At 37.1% G+C, this 22,826-nt stretch overlaps 2 protein-coding genes and 1 long non-coding RNA gene across 8 annotated transcripts in view; 2 read left to right on the forward strand and 1 right to left on the reverse strand.

Annotated features, from left to right (window-relative positions):
• LOC141377107 (uncharacterized) overlaps positions 1 to 22,826 on the forward strand; it is a 477,282-nt gene that overhangs the window by 389,319 nt on the left and 65,137 nt on the right. The gene's annotated exons all lie outside the window — the stretch shown is intronic.
• dldh (dihydrolipoamide dehydrogenase) lies at positions 275 to 6,506 on the reverse strand. The gene is made up of 11 exons (NM_130955.3): positions 6,000 to 6,506; positions 5,597 to 5,893; positions 5,130 to 5,190; positions 4,791 to 5,048; positions 4,119 to 4,179; positions 2,951 to 3,081; positions 2,686 to 2,855; positions 2,366 to 2,582; positions 1,287 to 2,085; positions 1,101 to 1,206; positions 275 to 1,006 (listed from the first exon to the last, which is right to left on the reverse strand). The coding sequence occupies exons 1-11, from the start codon at positions 6,045 to 6,047 to the stop codon at positions 1,001 to 1,003; spliced, it is 2,154 nt and encodes a 717-aa protein (NP_571030.3). The 5' UTR covers positions 6,048 to 6,506; the 3' UTR covers positions 275 to 1,000.
• Positions 11,433 to 22,826, forward strand: part of fam120b (family with sequence similarity 120 member B) — a 39,338-nt gene continuing 27,944 nt past the window's right edge. Inside the window, exons 1-5 of one of the 6 annotated variants that reach the window (XR_012388535.1) lie at positions 11,441 to 11,526; positions 14,047 to 15,081; positions 17,033 to 17,213; positions 20,693 to 20,849; positions 20,976 to 21,077. Coding sequence is in view for 4 of the 6 variants with exons in the window: in NM_001003600.2 (NP_001003600.1) it covers positions 14,074 to 15,081; positions 17,033 to 17,213; positions 20,976 to 21,077 (1,291 nt within the window). In the remaining 2 variants the exon portion in view is untranslated. 6 annotated transcript variants of the gene reach the window in all.

Raw genomic sequence — 22,826 nt, forward strand, 5'->3', positions numbered from 1 at the left:
CTATTTATATATGTCACGTAATGAGCTTGGCTACAGCTTTGACACAAAATGTTCCACCAAAACAGCAACTTCAAGCAAACCATTTGCAAAAAAAAAAAGTGGTTTTGATGTTTTTGTCCCTCTTGCATGCCAAAAATATCCCGCCATCAAGATCAAGGCTGTAATTTGTGATTACCGGGCGTGTCTTTGTCTCACTTTGTGAGCAAGAAAGAAAGAAACAATACATTTGTCAGACATTAATGAACTCAAAGCATTAATTAACTGACCAGTTTCATGAAGTTTCATACAGGATTTATTTGGAAAAATATTAAGGTGATTTTTTTTTCATTGGACAACAGTCATAAAAACAACTCCTGTAAGTTTTACCAGCACGTTTAAATACATTTACAGAGAACAGTCACGTCGACCCGAAGTGCCTTATTTACAATAGACATATCTGCGAAATGAAAAAAAGATTTTAAATTATATCAAACTTCACACACACACACACAAAGTAAACCACAAACACGTCGATCACAAATAACATTTAAATAAAGAAAACACAAGCTTTCCGGAAATAAAACAACGAATCAGTTACAAACATCATTGATGGCAGTGTTCTTCCTCTCGCGATCCAATGATCCGAGAACTTCCAGATGCACACTGCAGTCAGTGCATATGCATACACAGTATTCGATTCAATTGTGTGTTAAATACAATAAAAATACAACCCATCATAGTGCAATGAGGTAAAAAAAAAACGTCCCTACAGGAAGTGCAAGCAAGTCCATTTGGCACGTTCCTGGGAAACAAACTTTGAGAGTCCGAGCCAGTATGGCCCAACGTCCTTTCCTGCAGTCACTGTGTTTACTTCAGTTGAGAACCAGCTCATTCTGAATATCACCTTCAACATTAGTTTCACAGCAGCAGTCACGTGAAGGGAACCTTCCCTCTGGTTTGAGCAGCATTACTGGAGTAAAACCTCCTGTAGAACAAGATGAGCTACAGCTCTGTTGTGGCGTTACACCTGAAACGAGGAAACAAAACGTTAGTTTAGCATTCAGATATCTAAATTTGCCACATTTCATGGTTACAAGTAAAAGGAAAGGTTTTGGACTTACCTCGGTTGCAATAATACATTCATCTTTCTCCTCTGATAAAACAAAGACTGACTGGTACTTTGTGTCCTTGCACAAAGATTCTGTTCGTTTCCTCTCTGAGGAGTCACTGAAAACGAAAAGAGGCAACTTTAGTACTGCTTACATCGACAAATGGATCTGCGCTAGCCAAAATTCACACTCATTTACCTTTTTAAATGATTTCTGTGCTTCTCCTCTGAGTCGGAATCGAGAGGCTCGCATTTTGTGGCTTCGCTCCTCTCAGAATCCTCTTTCCCCAAGTCCTCCTGCTTCAGCTCATGAACAAGATTGTAATCCACTAGCGAGTATCGCGATTTGAATCCGTTTTTGTCGCCGTCGCTCTGAAAGTCCACTTTCTTGTTGATGTTTTTCACTTGCGTGGCTCCGATGATGCTTACGGACAAGTCCTTCTCTCGGCTGCGGTTGTTGGTCAGGTTGTTCATGGTCTCGATTTCACTATGGCTATCGATTTGCTGGCTCCTCTGCTGCAGCTTGAGACGGATGTAAATGACAAAGACGGAGCCGCCGATCAGCACTAAAAGCACTAAAATAATCCCAGCGCAAACCGCCGTCCATGGAAAACCACCGTCGTCTTCTTCGTAAGAGTATCTCTTGTCGGCTCCCTCAACGATGGCTTGTCCTTGTGGGTTTTCAGGGAGTAAGAACTGACAGTTGCGTCCTCCATAACCTGGGATGCAAGCGCACACATATCGACCGTCCATTTCATGACAAGTGGCACCGTTGTGGCAAGGGTTGTGGAGGCACTTGTTGACCGCAGAGGTGCAGTTCTTGCCGGTGTATCCTGGCGGGCAGGTGCAGGTGTAGTCGCTGAGTCCGTCTTGGCAAGTGCCGCCATTCTGGCAGGGATAGGTGGCACACTCGTCGATGTTGTCTTCGCAGTGCGTTCCTGTGAATCCCTCAGGACACTGGCAAAGATAGGAGTCCACAAGATCGAGACACTGAGCATCTGCGGATGAAGAAAGACAGAAGACATGAGATGATTGGTTTAAACACACTCTCATCTGCATTTCAGGCATTAAAGAGATAGTTCCCCCAAAAATGAAACCACAAAGGTTTGAGTTTTGTTCTGTTGATATTCTGAAGGATGTTGGAAACCACTGACATCCCTAGTAGGACAAACAAATACTTCAACAGAACAACAACAACCAAAAAAATTGAGTAAATGATTGCAGAAGTTTCATTTTTTTGGGTAAACTATCAATGTACAAAGGAAGCATTCAATGTACCATTCGAGCAAGGGTTGGAGCTGCAGTGATCGATCTTCTTCTCACAGTTGAATCCAGCATAACCCATCGGGCACTGGCAGAAATATCCTCCCTCTGGGTTGTCAGCACAGTGTCCACCATTGAAGCAGGGGCCGTCGGCACAAGTCATGGCACTCAGCTCGCAGTTTCTTCCGTAGAAACCAGGAGGACAAGTGCAGCTGTAGGTGTTTTCAAGATCCTGCCAAATCCAATGAACGAGCGAGTTAGAACATTAATAATAAAGTCAACTCATACGACACCTAAATTGCTTATCATATTTATTAAACAGAACAAAAACTTACAGTGCAACTTCCTCCATTTCTGCACGGGCTGCCGGAGCATTCGTTGACCTCAATCTCACAGCTGTCCCCGGTGAAGCCAGGTCTGCATGAGCAGGTGTAGCTTCCCTGGCCTGTGTTGGTGCAAGTGGCTCCATTCTGGCACGGTTTGTGATGTGTGCAGTAATTGAGATCTGCAAACAAAATAAAACATGTAGTTTAGTCAGCTAGAGTCAATGGGCACCTTTGAACCAACAACTTGATCAACTGCTCGGCTTACGACGCTCACCTTGGTTACAGAAGAGACCTCCCCAACCCTCTTGGCAGTTGCATTGCCAGGGCTGTTGGCAGGTGCCATGCAAGCAGCCTGGGTAGCGAATGCAGTCGTCACAGTACTTTCCACTAAATCCTACTCTGCATCTGAAAACATCAGAGAGGACCCGTAAGTAACTTTCAAAGTGAAGAAAGTTGAAACATTTTGTTAGAGGGATAGTTTACTGGAAACATTCTGTCATCATTTTCTTATTGTTCACTTGCCACAAACCTTTGCTATTCAACAACACTAAAGAAGATTCATTCATTCATTTTCCTTCGGCTAAATCCCCTATTTATCAGAGGTCACCACAGCAGAATGAACTGCCAACTATTCCAACATATGTTTTACGCAGTGGATGCATAAACCCAATACCAGCCACAACCAAGTACTGGGAAAACTAAAAATATTTTGATTTTTGATTTTTTTTAATGATTTTTCATAATGTATATATAATTATTAACCCCCCTTTATATATTTTTTTCTCTTTTAAATATTTCCGAAGTTATGTTTAGCAACGAAATTTTCACAGTATGTCTGAAAATATTTTTTCTTCTGGAGAAAGTCTTATTTGTTTTATTTCCGCTAGAATAAAAGCAGTATTAAATTTTTTTAAATCCATTTTAAGGTCAAAATCATTAGCCCCTTTACGCTATTTTTTAATAGTCTACAGAACAAACCATTGTTATACAATAACTTTCCTAATTACTCTAACCTGCCTAGCTAACCTAATTAACCTAGTTAAGCCTTTGAAAGTCACTTTAAGCTGTATAAAAGTGTCTTGAAAAATATCTAGAAAAAATTGTATTTACTGTCATCATGGCAAACATAAAAGAAATCAGTTATCAAAACTATTATGTTTAGAAATGTGCTAAAGAAATCTTCCCTCCGTTAAACAGAAATTGGGTTGAAAAGTAAACAGGGAGGCTAATAATTCAGGGCGGCTAATAATTCTGACTTCAACTGTATGTATATATATCCAGAGTTACAGATAATTTCTATAAATATATATGTATATTTGTGTTCAACAGAAAAAGGAAACTCATAAAGGTATGGAACCACTTAAGGGTGATAAAATGGTAGGAAAAGTGTAATTGTGTGGTGATCTATCCTCTTAAGAGCGTTAAAAATCTCCATCACTTACTTGCATTCACCGGGTTTGTCGCAAAAGCCATGGTCTTCATCACACCCCGGAAGACAGATTGCTGTAAAGAGAAATATGATTTTATTGTCACCAGTTTTTTTCGGACAGACTCAATTATTATTCCGCCACAGTATTAAACAAGCTGCTCACTTGTACATTGTGGGCAGCAAGCAAAAAATAAGTAAAATGTTCTCCTCACTACTATTGGAAGGACACTCTGGTTAACACAGTTGCACTCATACAAAAGCTTCCCAAACAAAAGCCCCTTTTTTCCTCTAACTGTGGGTCAGAAGTCCCCTTTTTCACTCTGTTCATCCAACCCCCTCCCCATAACGTCCCAGAGTCGCGCAGATAAGGGTGGACAGCTGGTGTACATGGTGCCAGTGCAGGACAGCTGCTCTATTGTCTACCTTCACTCTGCAGCTGCCCCCTTCCAACAATACCTCACCGCTCTGAGCCAATCAGCGCCGAGCGCACTGCCAAGTAACCAATCAGGCGTTACATTTAATCTATGGCACGCGTGCCATTATTTGGCCAACGTCCCTCATTTGAATCACACAAACGCCTGTTGCAACCATAGCGACGAAGTTTGTTGTTGTTTTTCTCGCGAAATGCCAAAACAAGCTCACTTTTACACACAAAATACAGGGGATGTATATAATTCACACTTACGTTCTGTGCAGTACTGTCCTTTCCATCCGGAGTTGCAGATAATTTCTCCGCGCTCTCCGCAGGTGAAGTGGCCGAAAGTATCATCGCGCGGACGGCAGAAGACCGAGCAGCCCTCGCCGTAGTAATGCTCATCACAAACGAATCTGTATGAGTACTTCAGCTCTGTCCTCCCACCAACCTGTAGATCTTGGGACCATTCCTCGCCTACTGTTAGATGCCTCTGGGTGGTCATGCGACTGATCAGACGGTCTGGGTTTTCTGTGAACAGTTTGACGTTAGAGTTGCATCACTGCATCATAAGAATAAGCTGGTCTGAATTGCACTCCCATTTAACGTTACCTGTAGACAGGTCATCAGTGGAGTCGGTGTGCAGTGCTTCAATAATCAGCGAAAATGTTCCCTGGAACACAAACAAACACACACAAGATGTTTTTGAAAACCGAATCGATAGATTTAAAACTGCATTCCTCCACACTCCCATGCTGTTTTACATATAACGGAAGATGTGAATGGCTTGAGGTGTGATCGCACTGGGGATTCAAGCTTCATTTCTCCCATTTCACACTTACTTCTTGCAGTAAAATGAAAGGTTTCGGAATTTCACACTGAGCCGACAATTATGTTCCAACCCAGGGGATGTGACTTTTCCCACCCCAGTAACACCGCTAAAGCGACTAAATACCCACATCCTGACTCCTTATGAGTCATTATTGTAGCTTTTATATGCTTAAACCCTCGTCTAAATGTATACAATTATCTACATACAATATAATGTCTAAAATAATTAAATAAATAACGGTACTCACTGGCCATGTGAACCCAAACGCGAAAGGAATGGGGTTGGTGAACGAGCTGTCAGGGAAGCTTTCGGGAACTTGGAAGGAGTTTGATCCGAGCACCGGGGTAACTGCGCCACCGTAGGTGCACGGAGGATCTGGAGATACGTTGGCTTGGTAATGTTTCAGGCAAATCCTAAAAAAAGTTTTGCATTCACACTGAAGACCCTCTGCCGCGGATCCCTTGCAGCAGTTTGCGTTGCCTGTCACTCCTTTCTTGTTCAGAAACTCCTGCAACTTTAGCTCAAAAACCCCTGAACAAAACCCCTGAGGAAATAAAACGCACACACTTAATTCACGAAAAGTTACCATCATAAGGCAGACATCTGAAGTGAGATCATTGCAAAGGAAATCAGATGCTGGCTTTAATTACCTGGCTTATCATGACACAAAGCAAAACAGCTATCATTAGTCGTCCCATGGCGGAGAGGATCTGAACTGTTGTGAAACTTCCACGGGCCAGGCAATTGTGTGAGACCGTGTCTCAATAAATCATTGAGACTCGTCGTTCTCCGCTCAGTGGGAGGCAGCTCGGGTTGATGCTCTGTTGTGTTCAGTTTATCTGCTCATGCAAGCCCATCAAAGTCCCCCCTTGGAAAATAAATCAGCAATTAAATCCCAAATACGAATGTAGAAGGAGGAAACCCCGATGCGCAAAAGGGAGACGATTGGGAAATCCCTCACAAGTCGAGTACTCCAAGTTGTCAAAAAAGTTAGCAGTCCACTTTCGGGTAGTTTAGGAAGCCGGAAAAATTACAAAGCCCCAAGCACAGGGTTATTTATGCGCTTATTTTCCGTTTCAAAAGTTCATGTGGAGATGATCCAAACTACTGATCCAAACTTTCATCCCGTACTCTTGTTTCCATGTGAGAGACTGACTGGATTGTGCGTGTTTAATGTCCAAGTCCTCCTGCAGCCGGTTATATACAGGCAGCGCCTGCTAGGGTAATGAGATGCAAATGAGCTACTCCCCAATCTGGCTCTGCTTGTCACAAAGGGACACTTTTCAATCTACACCACCCCCAACCCCCCAAGAAAAAAAAAAATCGGCAAATGGTCACTGAGCTGTAAAATGTGCAACTCCTTGCCACTGGGAGAGAGTGGGAGAGAGAGAGAGAGAGAGAAAAAGAAAAAAAAAATCTAATTTACATACAGGAAAATAAGCAACCTTGAGAATCCTGTACATCCCACTCTGACATAAAACCACAAATTACATCACACATTGCAGGAATGTCGCATTCCTGATAACGGGACAACAGTGAAGCAGGGATTGAGGAGATTCAAAGCTGTTCAATGCAGTTTGATTAAGTAAAAGTTTTTTTTCTTTTAGCATAGGTTTGATAAAATATTGTTGCTTAAGTTTGTCATTCCAAACTATTTATAAATCAGCTTTAAACTAATAAAAAGGCTAGTAGCCTACAGTAAAATGTGATATTAATTACACAATAGGATGCACATCATGTAATAACAAATAATATTTCATAGTAATAGCATAGTTATTGTTGATTAATCAAACATTTACACATAAACCAGAGTTTGTTTTTAAAATAATACGAACAACTAAACAATTTTTGAAAAACTTTTCAATGCAATACATTTTAGATTCTTTTAGTGATCGGAATTTTGTTGAACAGAGAAACTTTTGCTAAAAGGAAAATTCGAAATCAGGAAGAATAAAATGTTGTATAATAATAAACAAATACCATTAAAGAACCAAAACATTGCTAGACCTTCACATAGTTCGGGTAAACTAAACACGTAGCCTAATTCTGAATTATTTATTTAAACAACAATGCATTTCAGTGAGTTTTGACGACTATAAGTTTGAAGTTTTCATCTCTAAACTGGATAGTAAACATCGAGCTGGTGTGTGTCGTTCGCGTGGCTGTCATTAAGGCACTTTGTTATTGTGTGCGGGGAGAATAAGTTTTTTTTTCTCTCTGTGCTCTCAGCTGTATGGTAATTCACACAGCACCTGCTCCCCTCACAATGTCGCGGGGAGAAAGAGCTCCCCTCTCCACACGTCATCCCTCACAAAAGTACCTAGCAGCTTCTGTTGTTTTGGTGTTTTATCAATTATTTCGCGTTTGATTCGACGAGGAAGTTTTCTTTTAATCGTTCATATTGTCAAATGAGTCGAGCTCTGGTCTCGTGAGCGTTTGTTTGTGTGCGCGCGCGAGGGTGGTCTTCATTAGCGCGTTAATTAAAGCGCTCGGTCCAGAGGAATGCGACAATATCGTTGACACTGTTAAACTGAAGACTTTTAGCACTCTATTCAGAATATTTTCTGAAAGAGATCGCGTATTTTAGTTTGTTCATTGGTATTATTATTTTATCGAAAGCGTCATGCGACGCGACAGGTGTCATTGCATCACATTCAAGAGTTAGTATTTGAAACGCAGGCCATAAATAAGCGCCACACAGCTATCATCACACTTTCGCCCACAATTCTTTCGGCCTGACGTTGCACACATTTCCCGATTAGCCCAGCAAAGCGTCAATGAAAACCTTAAGATTTATGCCCACTTCGCGTATTCTTTGCGCGCATAATTTATGCCACGCGATTCTGTCCTGGTTAAATCAAGCAGAAAGCTCCTTTCTCGCATTCCTCCTCTTTTTCTGAAGGTGGACTATGGGGAGACTGTTTAACTTAAGTGTTTCTATAGGGGGCTGTTGTACTTTAACTCCTGCCCACCAGTAGCTGCGACGAACAAAGCCGGGACTCGAGCTCTGACTCTTCATCTTTCTTTGCGCTTTAATTTTCATTGATTCTGAATACAAGGGGAGCCCTCGGGGACTCTCTCTGAAGACGCGGACAGCCCCCCTCCCCTCCCAAGCCAACCATCTGCTCCCAACCAAATGGCGTTTTTTCACATCACCGCTGCATGTCTCTACAGCCTCTCTGGGTAGCGCGAGCGCACGCAGGCTTCCTCCAAATGAGGCTGGAAAGCATGCAAAAGAACGCCGCTGACCGGCCATATGGTTAGGGAAGCTGCAGTAAGTGGCCGTGGGAACGCAACGACCGCACTAACGGCTCGTGGTGGGAGAGTGTCTGCGAAAATCCGCCAAATTAAGTAGAGCGCAAACTGAAAAGAGGACGCAGAACGCGCGCAATGCCTCTGCACGTGCAACAGGAGACGCGCTGGCGATGAAAGTGCTTCATGCATGTGAATGCGCTTTAAGGTCATTTTGTGTCCAGGAAGAGGACAATATACCAAAGTAACAGTAGGTTCCCAAATCATGACGCAGCAGCTGATTAAAATAACAAAGGACGTGTCGCGTGGCTCGGGTGGCGCACTCATTATGAAAAAAAAGCAACAACAAGTGAGCAGAGACAAGAACGCAGAGTTGCATCCGCTCTGAAAAGTTACTCACAAAGAACTTTGATCAAACTAATATGCAGTATAGGTGAAGGGAAGCTCGTGCGTTTGGAGCGCGCGTGCGTGCGTGCGAGCAGGAGGGGTGGATTCTTCGACAGGCTTGAGGACTGTCGCGTGCCATCGTCCTTTAGGGAACATCTGCCCCTTTCCCTGGGGCGGTTTTGTTTATGTGAGAAACTTTGGTCCACAAGGGAAGAAAAATCAATAGTTCACCGGCCCGTGTGTTGATGCTGGAGACGCGGAATTCCTGCGTCTGCCAAATGTGTCCGCACATCTGTTATTTCTGTTATGCACGTATGATTGATAGCATACATGTAGAGATACATTGAGACATATTGTTACTGGAGTTTGGTTTATTTAGGCTACAGTTTGTGAAACTATGGGGCTGACTTTAATCAGGATTGTCGAACTAAAAGAGATAATTTCATTCATTCATTCATTCATTCATTCATTCATTCATTCATTCATTCATTCATTCAATCATTCATTCATCCAGTCATTCGTTCAGTCATTCATTTATTCATTCATTTATTTTCTTTTCAGCTTAGTACCTTTTTTAATCTGGGGTCGCCACAGCGGAATGAATCGCCAATTTATGCAGCCTGTGTTTTACGCAGCGGGTGCCCTTCCTGCTGTAACTCACTAGTGGTAAACCAGATAAATTAGTGCTCAAATATTATTTTATCCATATTATTAATTATATATGATGTCCATTCGTAACCCACTCCCTGACATTTTGTTTGTATAATTTCTCTTTTGGAAATTATAGCATATAGAAAACCTAAAGGAGAGATACAGTGCTCAGCATATACACAGTACAGTGTTGTCCCAACACAAAGTGATTAAGTTAATTTAACCCTTTTAACAAATTTGTGTGAATTGAACATAAAAAAATAAGTTGTCTCAATAAAATCTGAAGAATTGTGTTGTTTCAGCTCATTTTAAATAAGTAGTTGAGTGTATGAGTACACCCTTTTACAAACCTGTAATTTAAATTAATATTTTCTGTAGGAAGCTTAACAATATTATATTTGTGCATATACATTAGATTAGTACTGAAGCCAAATCTGGAGCTAATCTGTCAAAATAACCTATGATAACATTCCAAAATTAGTACATCCAAATTTATATGTTAGGGAAAAATATTTAACAAAAATTTGAAAAAGAGTAAAATTCAAGAAAAAAATAATTAAAAATTTAGTGGAAATTTTGTAGGTTGTAATTTTGTTTTCTAGTATTTTGCTTGAATTAAAACGTATTATATTTATTTCTAAAAATATTTGGTGAATAAAATAATTATTGTAATAATTATATCTATTCAATAAATCTGTTTTGTTCAAATGCATCAAAATACTTTGCCTATATTCACTGATAAATTAATAAAAACATTTGCAAAATGTGCTGTACTCAATTATGCTAATCACTGTCTTATAAGATAGTATGCTACAATTATTCATATAATCATAAATCACAACGTAAAAAACATCATCATAATTTAATTAATGAAATTTTAAATTATCTTATTTACCATTAATTTGGCTTTTTATCTAAAAGATTACAATTTATCCAGCCTATTAATTTTTTTCTTATTTAAAACAAAATATTTTCTGTCAAATTTATCACTGACAAAGTATTTAATGAGGCATAAAAGATTTCTAATCTATTTTTAGCTTTCATATTTGCAATTATCATTCAATCATTCGGTTTTTTTTCGGGGTCGCCACAGCGGAATGAACCGCCAACTTATCCAGCATATGTTTTACACAGCGGATGCCCCCATCTCTGGGAAATTACTCAGGACAGTGTTAACTAAAAAAATTGCATGCATTTTACAATCTCTTATCTTGTCAAAATGATAAACATTTAGCAACTTTTCATTTTCCGTTGGTCTTAGTATTTGTAATCATAGAACAATTCAGCTTTATATAGCAAAACTTTCAAAATTATTATTATTATTATTATTGATCGTGATGCTAATGGTCTAATCCAATTCAATGATTTATGCTAAGCTAAGCTAAAATTCAGCTCATCCAGACCCAGAAATCAGTTGAATGGATTTAAAAAAATAAAAGTCAACTGATTAATCTAGGGGACTTTTTATTGCAATCTGCGGATGCCCTTCCAGCCACAACCCAGCACTGGGAAACACCCACACACTCTTGCATTCACACCCAAACATACACTATGGCCAGCTTAGCTTATTCACTTCACCTATAGCGCATGTCTTTGGGCTGTGGGGGAAACCGGAGCACCCGGATCAAACAGAAATACCTACTGACTCAGTCGGGGCTCGAACCAGCGACCTTCTTGCCCACTGCGTCACCGAGTCGCCCATATTTACAATTATTATGCTAGAAATGCTGATTGGCTGCTGATGAGAACGACGCGCCGGAACAGGAAGTAAACGCAACATTGTAAACACCAGCGGTATTTCAGTTAGACATGCAGCTTTCAGCATGAGAGCATCTCACGCCAATTACCTGTAGTATTCTAGTCAGGTTATTCCTGCAACATCAAACTGTGAGTCAGTTTTTGTTTATTTAGCAGAACGGAGGGAATTATCAGTGACATAATAAGTGATAAAGGACAGCAGTTGTCCATGTCCGTACTATAGCAGCGGCGCACTAGTCAGCATTCACTCTCATCTGATCACAGTATAAAGGAGTAAGAATAATGTTCTAAGAAGTGAGAAACAAACAATATAATCATTTTCTTAGTTTTCTGAAAGTTCAGGTAAATAAGAAGGTCGTTGTATGAGGATATATTTAATGAATGTTTTAAAACATAAGCCAGATTTCAAATATGATATATGAAAATATAAACATGTCATACGCGTGTTAAGTACACGAGCTGCTTGTGATGTTGATTAGATGTTGCTTACTAATAAAATAACTAAAATGTAACAACAGGAACTTAACATTTCTGTAGTGCTTTAGGTAAAAACAGTTATGATTTGACATTATAGTGAAATTAAAGTTACCCTTTGAATGAAGACTTCTTGAATTAAGATTTTTTCTTTCTTTCTATTTTTTTTACACAAATGGTAAAAGGTTCAGAAAAATATTACTTAACACGTGTTTTATTATTTTACACTTTGTATTCATTAAAGTATGTTGTGTAGTAAAATATATTACTCCAGAAAAATATTAACGAAAAAAGGTCAATGTTAAATGTTGAATGTTATATATATTTATATATATATATATATATATATATATATATATATATATATATATATATATATATATATATATAGATAGATAGATAGATAGATAGATAGATACCATCTACGCCTAGAGTACTTTACTAGTCTGTCTTTGGAAACGTTATATATAATAAAGCACTACAGAAATGTTACATGTATATGTTTTTATATATATATATATATATATATATATATATATATATATATATATATATATATATATATATATATATACATACATACATACATACATGTAACATTTCTGTAGTGCTTTATTATAACGTTTCCAATGACAGACTAGTAAAGTACTCTAGGCGTAGATGGTATCTATCTATCTATCTATCTATCTATCTATCTATCTATCTATCTATCTATCTATCTATCTATCTGTCTGTCTGTCTGTCTGTCTGTCTGTCTGTCTGTCTGTCTGTCTGTCTGTCTGTCTGTCTGTCTGTCTGTCTGTCTGTCTGAATGTCTATCTTTCAACTTTGTATTCACAGTTGTTTTTGATTAAATAAATAAATTATTTGTTAATTTATTACTGTTTCTAATTTTTCATTTATGATCTAGACATATATTTGCGTGTGTTTGATAAAAAATATAAATAACCTTTATTTAATTAAAACAGTGAAGTTTATATAAAGTGTCCAGTTGGTTGTAATATTCATGCATATTTATTTATTTTTATTTTATAAAACTTAACCAACGTAACGTTTAAAGCAATGATAGTTTTATTATTCATATTTTATATGTACTATTATGGCATGCAATTGCATCAAATAATGGCACAAAGCTATTTTTAAAACATTGATAAATGTGCATTGCGATAATCGTAATTAATAATCTCTATTACAAGTTCAGTGGAACAATTCCAAAAACTTAGTCATAAATGTGAAACACTAATAAATGTCTTGAACGTTTTTTTTTTTCTCTGAAAATGTTTACTTTTTGTCAAAATCAGATTTATAACCCTTGTGTGCTATTGGGGATGTTTTCATCCACGCATGGGTGATTTTGAGTCTTAATTGGGCCACAACTTTCTCTGAGTTTCAGCAAATGAAATGATTTTTGGTGACAAATCTGATTTTGACACATATTTTTGGAAAACTCCAAACACACACTGGGAGAAAAAAATGACTACCCTTTCATTTTGTTTATGGCTGTTTTTGCCCCATTGACTTCTATTATAAGACATTTTTTGATTGCAAACCCATGACACCATATAATCATGCATTCTTGATTTTTGATGGCTTTTTATCTGTTGGGAAGTGGTAAAAATTGTGATTTTTACTGTTGATCATCAGTTGCATTCCCCAAAAAAAGTCACTAAAGCACGAGTCATCTCAGACTGGTTTCTTGAAAATGAGAATGAGTTCACTGCACTCAAATGGCCTCCACAGTCACCAGAACTCAATCCAATAGAGCACCTTTGGAATGTGGTGGATCGGGTGATTCGCATCATAGATGTGCAGCCGACAAATCTGCAGCTACTACGTGATGCTATCATGTCAATATGGACCAAAATCTCAGAGGAATATCTCAAGTACCTTGTTAAATCTATGCCATGAAGGATTAAGGCAGTTCTGAAGTCAAAGGGGGGTCCAACCCGATACTAGTAAGGTGTACCTAATAAAGTGGCCAGTAAGAGATGTCATGGCTTTGCAATCAATAAATGTCATTATAATGGAAGTCAATAGGGTAAAAACAGCCACCAACATGTTGGAAAGGTAGTAAATTTGAACAATATGTATATCTGTATATGATTATCATGTCAACATTTGACAAAATAAAGATCTACAAAGTATTCACATATGCACTTTCATGTTGTATTCTAGGTGTGTGACATTCAGATTGAGCTGACGATGGGTGTGAAGGGCTTACAGTATTTCATGGAGGTGTGTTGCCCAGATTCCTGTGTGCCAGTGGACCTCAAACAAATGGCGGGAAATCACCTCAAAGCCCATCCGGACAGCACTGCCTCTTTAGTAGTGGACGCCATGGCCTGTTTAAGATATTGGTATCGCTGTCCGGCCTGGGTCCACGGAGGCCAGTGGAAAGAATACATCAACATCCTTCAAGAATTCATCAACGCGTTCACAGCAGCAGGAATACGATTAATCTTCTTCTTCGATGGAACCGTCGAAGAGCGAAAGCGCTCAGAATGGATAAAGAGGCGTTTGAGAGTCAACCAAGACATCGCCAAAGTATTCCAGCACATTAAGACACACAATCAACAACCAAACAGCAGAAACCTCTTCTGTCTTCCCTCAGGACTTGCAACGTTCTCAAGATTTGCTTTAAAAAGTCTCGGTCAGGAGACTTTCTGCTCGGTTCGTGAAGGAGATTACGAGGTCGCGGATTATGCTCTGTCTCACAACTGCATGGGGATTCTCGGTCAGGATACAGATTTCGTCATCTATAACACTGTGCCGTATTTGTCCATCAGTAAACTGCATTTAAACAGCATGACCACTGTGCTGTTCTCCAGAGAAAAGCTGTGCCGGGTTTTGCAGCTTCACGTTCATGATCTCCCACTGTTATCTTGTCTTTTGGGTAATGACGTCGTTCATGAGCAGCAAATGCAGCGGCTTCGTAACATCGCTTTGGATTCGTATCGGATGAAATGTAAGGAGGTTCAAGGAGACAGGGTGTACGCTGCCGCAGAGTTTATTAACATTCATAAGCCCAGCTGTGAGGGAACGGTTGGTTTGTCTCAGCTTTCTTTGGTTAAGGCTGAGGAAGAAGCTCTGGAAAGAGGAATATGCATGTATTTGCTTCCAGGGCAAACGTCTCCATGGGTAAAGCGAAGTGTTTGGTCTTCTGAGCCCACGTGTGCAATGAGCGAGTTCGTGGCTGGTGATATTTTAGAGGTAAAAAGGGAAAACGCTCGGTGGGGTTGATGACGAACAAATGTGGAATTCAAATTTGATTGAAGAATCGTTCTAAAAGCTTATTGAAAAAAAAAAATCAACGATCTGTAGTTAAAGGGCTCCCATTATGTTGCTTTTTACAAGATGTAAGATAAGTCTTTAGTGTCTCCAGAATATGTTTGTAAAATTTCAGCTCATAATGCACATCAGATCATTTATTAAACTGCCGAAAATATCAATTTTGGGAAGCATGTTTACAGATTGATATTTTTCTGATCCCTTAACTCTGTGGTCAGTTGTTCTGGAAAATATAAACAGATGTTTCAATATTATGTTATTGATACTTTCTGTCGGAATTTATGTTTTGAGTTTTTACTGCAAATGTCACATCCATAATGCTGGAATGTCTCAATAATAATAATAATAATATAGTATTTGGGGCGATGCAGTGGCGCAGTAGGTTGTGCTTTCGCCTCACAGCAAGAAGGTCGCTGGGTCGATGGTTCGATCCTCGGCTCAGCTGGCGTTTCTGTGTGGAGTTTGCATGTTCTCCCTGCGTTCGCGTGGGTTTCCTCCGGGTGCTCCGGTTTCCCCCACAGTCCAAAGACATGCCGTACAGGTGAATTGGGTAAGCTAAATTGTCCATAGTGTATGAGTGTGTGTGTGAATGGTTCCGCTGTGTAAAAACTTGCTAAATAAGTTGGCGGTTCATTCCGCTGTGGCGACCCCGGATTAATAAAGGGACTAAACCGACAAGAAAATGAATGAATATAGTATATGTATACACTTAATTTGTGCTGGAACATGCACCTCTTAAATCACCTCATTTTACCGATCCCTTTCCACAACATGCATCTGTTTCCCCGATCGGTTCTATGACCTCGCAATTTTTAAAGGTGCTGTTGACTTGAAATTTTCCCCGGGTGTTGTTAAAACCAAATATATCCATATATGCAAAGAAATGAATCTAATTAGTTTACAAATTAAGTTCTGAGTAATAAAATGAAATGACGCAGGGAAAAAATATTGAACACACGAAGAAAGGAAGGAGTAGAAATGCAGTGAAAGACCAGACAGCAGCGGAAATCTCTCAGTAGTTCTTCAGCAACCCTCTGACCTTCGTCATTGTAAATGAATATTAGCCTCTTCAGTCCAACATCCACATTATCAGGATGATGAAGATGAAACCAGGGTGGACATTTCAGCAAGACAATGATCCAAAACACAGCCTCTCACTGGTTTCAGAGAAAAAAAATCAAGCTGTAGAATGGCCTGGCCAATCACCTGACTTGAATCTTATAGAAAATACAAATTAAAGGTTAGATTTGCTCGACGAGACCCACAGAACCATCAAGATTTTGACACTCTGTTGAAGTCTGAAAAACTCACCCCTGAGCAATGCATGTGACTTTATTCTCCATATGAGAGGCGACTGGAAGGGCATCCGCTGCATAAAACATATGCTGGATAAGTTGGCGGTTCATTCCGCTGTGTTGACCCTGGATTAATAAAGGGACTAAGCTGAAAAGAAAATGAATGAGTTCAGTGCTTGTGTCATTCCATTGTTATTGCACATAACTCATTTTTCACATATTTTGTTTGGGGTTTTACCAAAATCTGGTTCAACTGCTCCTTTAGAAATGTCAACAGCTCTTTTGGAAATATTATTTCCAGGAAAAAACATGTTCAATACTCATTTTCCCCACTGTATATATCTAGAATATAAATAATATGAAAATAATTCTGGAAATTTTATATTTATTTGATTTGATAATAAAATAAAATCATCAAAGTGGTAAAGAATGCAAATGAATGGGAAGGACAGAGCACATTGGTATATTCCAGCATTATTTTCACTTTTGGGTTCCTCTGTGTTTAATAAAAGCAGCAGAGCCACTAGCAGGACCATGGCTTTTTGTTTGTATGTTCACTAAGTGTTTCCATGTTGCAGGCCGCAGTGGAGCAGCATAGGCGGGCTGAGAGTTTCTTCATCTATAATGTGTTGTATGACGGAGTCGTGGAGTGCAGTAACACACTGGAGGACGAGGACGAGATGGAGCTTCCACCACAGGCCATCTTATATCTGCCCATCCGGGAACGAATATACGGCATTTTACTGCCAACGGAGCCAGGTGTGTTTCATCCCACAGTTTACTTACAATGATCATATATTTAAAGCTTTATTGTGTTGCTATTGTGTCATTTTGTGAGATATTTAATGCTTCAATATGTACGTCTGGTGAAAGTAAGATTGAGCTACTTTTCTGTGTTTATTATGAGGTAATGCGCTACAGAATGGTCCCAATATAAACACTTGTAAACACATGCAGGCTCATTTGAGTGATTCAGGACTAAAACACGATACTTTTGATACTTCTGCTTAAGGACTGTGTTATTTGTGTGTTGTCAGATTGTCCAGTTTAAACAAATTATTTGTAAAAAAAAAACAAAACTTTTTTTTAGGGTTCCCAATTTATGTTTTGTTGTTAAAGTATTACAAGTAGTTTTTAAAGATTAAATTAAATATTAATCTAAATAAAATTTTAAAAAGAAATAACAATAAAAGTAAAATAAAATCCGAAAACTGAAAATAAAAAAGCTCAAATTAATTCAAATTATATAAAAATATGCATTATATAAAATAAATAATTTCCATTTCCATCCTAAATTGCTTATTTATTTATTTATTTATTTATTTATTTATTTATTTATTTATTTATGTATGTATGTATTTTGTTGTTCAGCAGATTAATTTTGACAAAAAATAGACTGTCAAATTATAGTTATTATTTAGTGATAGGGATAAAATATTATAATTTTAAATTGCAAATTGGCATCAAAACCTTTAAAACATGTAATAAATAAATTGATGGATGGATGAATGTATTGATTAATTGATTGATTGATTGATTGATTGATTGATTGTTAATTTCTCTAGTATAAACAAAAGGTTTGCAAAAACACATTTCAAATGGTTTCCATGTAGTTTTGTTGAAGTATTACAGATCATTTTAAAGGTAACACTAAATTTAAAAAAACTTCAAAACTGTAAAATTTGTTTATTTCGGAATCTGATTTCTGAATTTTTGGTTATGTAACTTCTAAATTTAGTTTTTTTTTTAACTTAGCTTTTTTAGATTTATTTATTTATTTATTTTCTTGGTCAGCAGAGTAAAGTTTAATATTTATTTTATTATTTAGTGATATAAGGATAAAATATAATAATATTATATTGTAACACCTTTATGAGATATAATGAATGAATGTATGCATGAATGAATGAATGAATGAATGAATTGTCAATTTCTCCAGTATAAACAAAAGGTTTGCAAAAAAGCTTTTTAAAAGGTTTCCAGGTAGAGTTTTATTGAAGTATTATAGATCATTTTAAAGGTAACATTTAATTTGAAATATAAACAATGATGACAAAATCACAGTAAAATAAAGTATCAGACCTAAAAAAATAACAAAAATTTATAATTTCGAATTATATAAAGCATTATGTGGGGTATAAGTAAATATTAATTTACATTTTCCATGCAAAACGTGTTAAGTTTGTTTTATTTCGGAATTTGATTATGTAACTTCTAAATATAGAAATTAGAAATTGCTTATTTTTTCTATATTTTTTTATTTATTTATTTATTTACTTATTTAGTTATTCGACAGAGTAAAGTATGATAATTCTTTGGTCAGATTAATTTTGACAAAAAATACATTGTCAGACTATAGATATTATTTAGTAAAATTGGGATGAAACAAAAGTTTCAAAAGTGTCATCAAAACCTTTAGACCAATAATAAATAATTAAATAAATAGATTAGATAGACAGACAGACAGACACACAGACAGACAGACAGACACATAGACAGACAGACAGACACATAGACAGACAGACAGACAGACAGACACATAGACAAACAGACAGACACATAGACAGACAGACAGACAGACAGACAGACAGACACATAGACAAACAGACAGACACATAGACAGACAGACAGACAGACACATAGACAGACAGACAGACAGACACATAGACAAACAGACAGACACATAGACAGACAGACAGACAGACACATAGACAGACAGACACATAGACAGACAGACAGACAGACACATAGACAGACAGACAGACAGACACATAGACAGACAGACAGACAGACAGACAGACAGACACATAGACAAACAGACAGACACATAGACAGACAGACAGACAGACACATAGACAGACAGACAGACAGACACATAGACAGACACATAGACAGACAGACAGACAGACACATAGACCGACAGACAGACAGACAGACAGGCACACACTTCCTGACTAAAGTCTTTTTCCCAGTTTTAAGAGCAACAAATAATAACTCGACTTCTAGTTGATCATTTGGAAAAGTGTCAGAAGGCAGATTTTTCCGATGAATCATCTGTTGAGCTGCATACCAATCATCACAAATACTGCAGAAGACCTATTGGAGCCTGCATGGACCCAAGATTCTCACAAAAACCAGTCAAGTTTGGTGAAGGAAAAGTCATGGTTAGGGGTTGGGGGAGATCTGCAGAGTGGATGGCAACATCAACAGCCTGAGGTGTCAAGACATTTGTGCTGCCCATTACATTACAAACCACAGGAGAGGGCAAATTGAGCAGCAGGTTAGCACTCCTTCTCATACTTCAGCCTCCACATCAAAGTTTCTGAAAGCAAAGAAGGTCAAGGTACTCCAGTATTTGCCAGCCCAGTCACCAGACATGAACATTATTGAGCATGTCAGTGGTAAGATGAAGGAGAAGGGATTGAAGATGAATCCAAAGAATCCTAATGAACTCTGGGAGTCCTGCAAGAACGCTTTCTTTGCCATTCCAGATGACTTTATTAATAAGTGATTTGAGTCATTGCAGAGATGTATGGATGCAGTCCTCCAAGCTCATGGGAGTCACACACAATATTCATTCTTTTTCCAGTACAGCATCACTTTATATTCTATACTGTACATTATTTCTGTTAAGTGACAAGGCTTTTGTCTAAGCAAAGTCAGACCTTACTGTCCTAATTAAATAATTAAAAATTAAGGCATGTTCATGTTTTATTTTAGTAAAATAAGTGTAATCTAGAGGCCTTTGCCTTTCATGTAGACCACTTCTGATACTAGAAGTCAAGTTATTATTTGTTGCTGCTAAAACTTGGATTTTGTCAAGTAGTGTAGATAGATATTTGTATTGATAATTTTAAGTAATTATTAAATATATTATTATTATTAATTATAATTTAAGCAAAAATAAAATAACAAAATAAAATATAAAGCTAATTAATATTTGAAAAAGAAGTAATACTGACAAATCTTAAAACTGAATATATATATATATATATATATATATATATATATATATATATATATATATATATATATATATATATATATATATATATATATATATATATATATAAAATTATGTAGTTTATAAATAATATTAAAACAATACTGGAAAATCGACAGAAAAACTCAAAAAAAAATTTAAAATTCTTTATATACTGAAATTGATTTCTGAATTTCTAGTTATTCATTCATTTTCTTGTCGGCTCAGTCCCTTTATTAATCCGGGGTCTCCACAGCAGAATGAACTGCCAATTTATCCAGCAAGTTTTTACGCAGCGGATGCCCTTCCAGGCGCAACCCATCTCTGGGAAAATCTCATGTTGAAAACAAGGGCCAGACCAAACGGGACAAAACCTCTCCGATTTCAAACAGTGGAGTCTATACTATAATTTGGTAAAAACTCTGTCAGTCAAATGATTTCATAACATAGAAGCAGATTGATCAAATTTTCTTTCTGTGCCACTTTTTAAAGGTCTTTGAGTTTTCTTGTTTTGCATTGCTTTTCTCTCTCTTTAAAAGATGGTTCTGGCCACACTGTGTCTGTCAAGGAATGGTTCGTCTTTCCAGGAAATCCACTTAAAGAGCCCACCAGAGTCACTCCAAAACCCATCCGTCATCTGAGTATGTAAACTAGTAGTTATGTTTTATATAATTACTTGTCAGAATGAAGTACTGCAAAGATAAAGGATTTTACACCCCATGTAGAATCAATGAAAATGCTAATCTTTTTGACAAAATAAGATAGATTGTACAAAATGCATGCTATTTTTTAAAGTTAGCACTGTTCTGAGTAAGATATTTGACATAATAGATGTGTACAGTTTGTACTTAAAATAAAAAAGTCCCCTAGAGTTGATCAGTTGAGTTTTACTATTTGTGAATCCATACAGCTAATTTCTGGGTCTGGATGAGCCATTTTAGCTTAGCTTAGCATAAATCATTGAATCTGATTAGACCATTAGCATCTCACTCCAAAAAATGTATAATAATTTTGATATAGATGCTATTTAAAGCTGGACTCTTCTATAATTACAAGTACTGAGACCAACGGAAAATGAAAAGTTGCTAAATGTTAATAATTTTGACAAAATAAGAGATCGTACAAAATGTATGCTATTTTTTCATGCTGATTTTAAGGTCTGGAGTGAGCCATTTTAGCTGAGCCTAGCATAAATGATTGAATCAGATTAGACCATCTCGCTAAAAAAAAGTATTTTGACAAAATAATAATAATATATTAAAATAACAAAATAATAATGAAATAATAAAATAACAAAATATTAAATAAAACAAAGTTGAAAAATAAGAGAGATTGTAGAAAGTGCATGCTAATTATTTAGTTAGTACTGTCCTGAGTAAGATGTTTTACATAAAAGATGTGTACAATTTGCACTTAATTAAAAAATCCCCTATTGTTAAAACAGTGGAGTTCTACCATTTTAAAATCCTTCAAACTGATTTCTGGGTCTTGAGCAATTCCATTTAGCTTAGCCTAGCAAAAAGCATGAAATCTGATTAGACCATTTGCATGTTGCTAAAAAAAAATGAAATCATAGTTTTGATAATAATTTTGTTGTTAAGGTTAATAATAATCAAGACAATAGAGGTTGTACAAAATGTATGCTATTTTTTTAATACTGTGCTGAATAAGATGTTTTACATAAAATATGTGTACAGTTTGCTCGTTTATAAAAAAAAATGTCCCCTATAGTTAAAACATTTGAGTTTTACCATTTTTGGATTCATTCAGCTTATTTCTGAGATATTTTACATAAAACGTGTACAGTTTGCTCATAAATAAAAAAGTCCACTATTGTTAAACGAGTTGAGTTTTACCATTTTTTAATCCATTTAGCTGATTTCTGGACCTTGAGAGAGCCATTTTAGCTAGGCATAAATTAATAAATCCAATTAGACTTTTAGCATCTTGCTTTAAAAAGTTAGTTTTGCTATTTACAGTTGGACTTTTCTGTAGTTATATTGAGTACTAAAACCAACATAAAATGAAAAGTTGCAATTTTCCAGGTCAATATGGCTAACAACAATACTGTAATTACGATGCATTAGTCTAGGAACTTTGCTGCCACATCATTGGCTGCAGCCGGCGCAATGATATTACACAGCACCTTCACCTAGCTGAGGACTATTTTCAGATACTAAATCATATTATTGTGCCTGCTGCTAAGCTAAGCTAAGCTTAAAGTTCTCTCACCCGACTCAACTCCAGGGCACTTGCTAAAGAAGGCTATTTCCAGAAAAGTGGAGTGTTCCTTTTAGAGCAGGAAGTGAAAATTTTTGGACAGTAACAATATCTACATTTTGTGGCTATATATAAGTATATATTTTCCAGAAACAAACAAATAGTGCTTC

The sequence above is a fragment of the Danio rerio genome, chromosome 13 (assembly GCF_049306965.1).
Source record: "Danio rerio strain Tuebingen ecotype United States chromosome 13, GRCz12tu, whole genome shotgun sequence".
In the NCBI taxonomy this organism is placed as follows: Eukaryota; Metazoa; Chordata; class Actinopteri; order Cypriniformes; family Danionidae; genus Danio; species Danio rerio.

What these genes read in the sequence shown, in the direction of transcription:
- dldh (NM_130955.3), bottom strand. Translation starts at nt 6,047, where the DNA reads ATGGGACGACTAATGATAGCTGTTTTGCTTTGTGTCATGATAAGCCAG. An exon ending in AGGACAGTACTGCACAGAAC is followed by an intron (nt 4,180 to 4,790) that starts GTAAGTGTGAAT and finishes TTCTCTTTACAG; the next exon opens with CAATCTGTCTTCCGGGGTGT. An exon ending in CTCCAACCCTTGCTCGAATG is followed by an intron (nt 2,086 to 2,365) that starts GTACATTGAATG and finishes CTTCATCCGCAG; the next exon opens with ATGCTCAGTGTCTCGATCTT.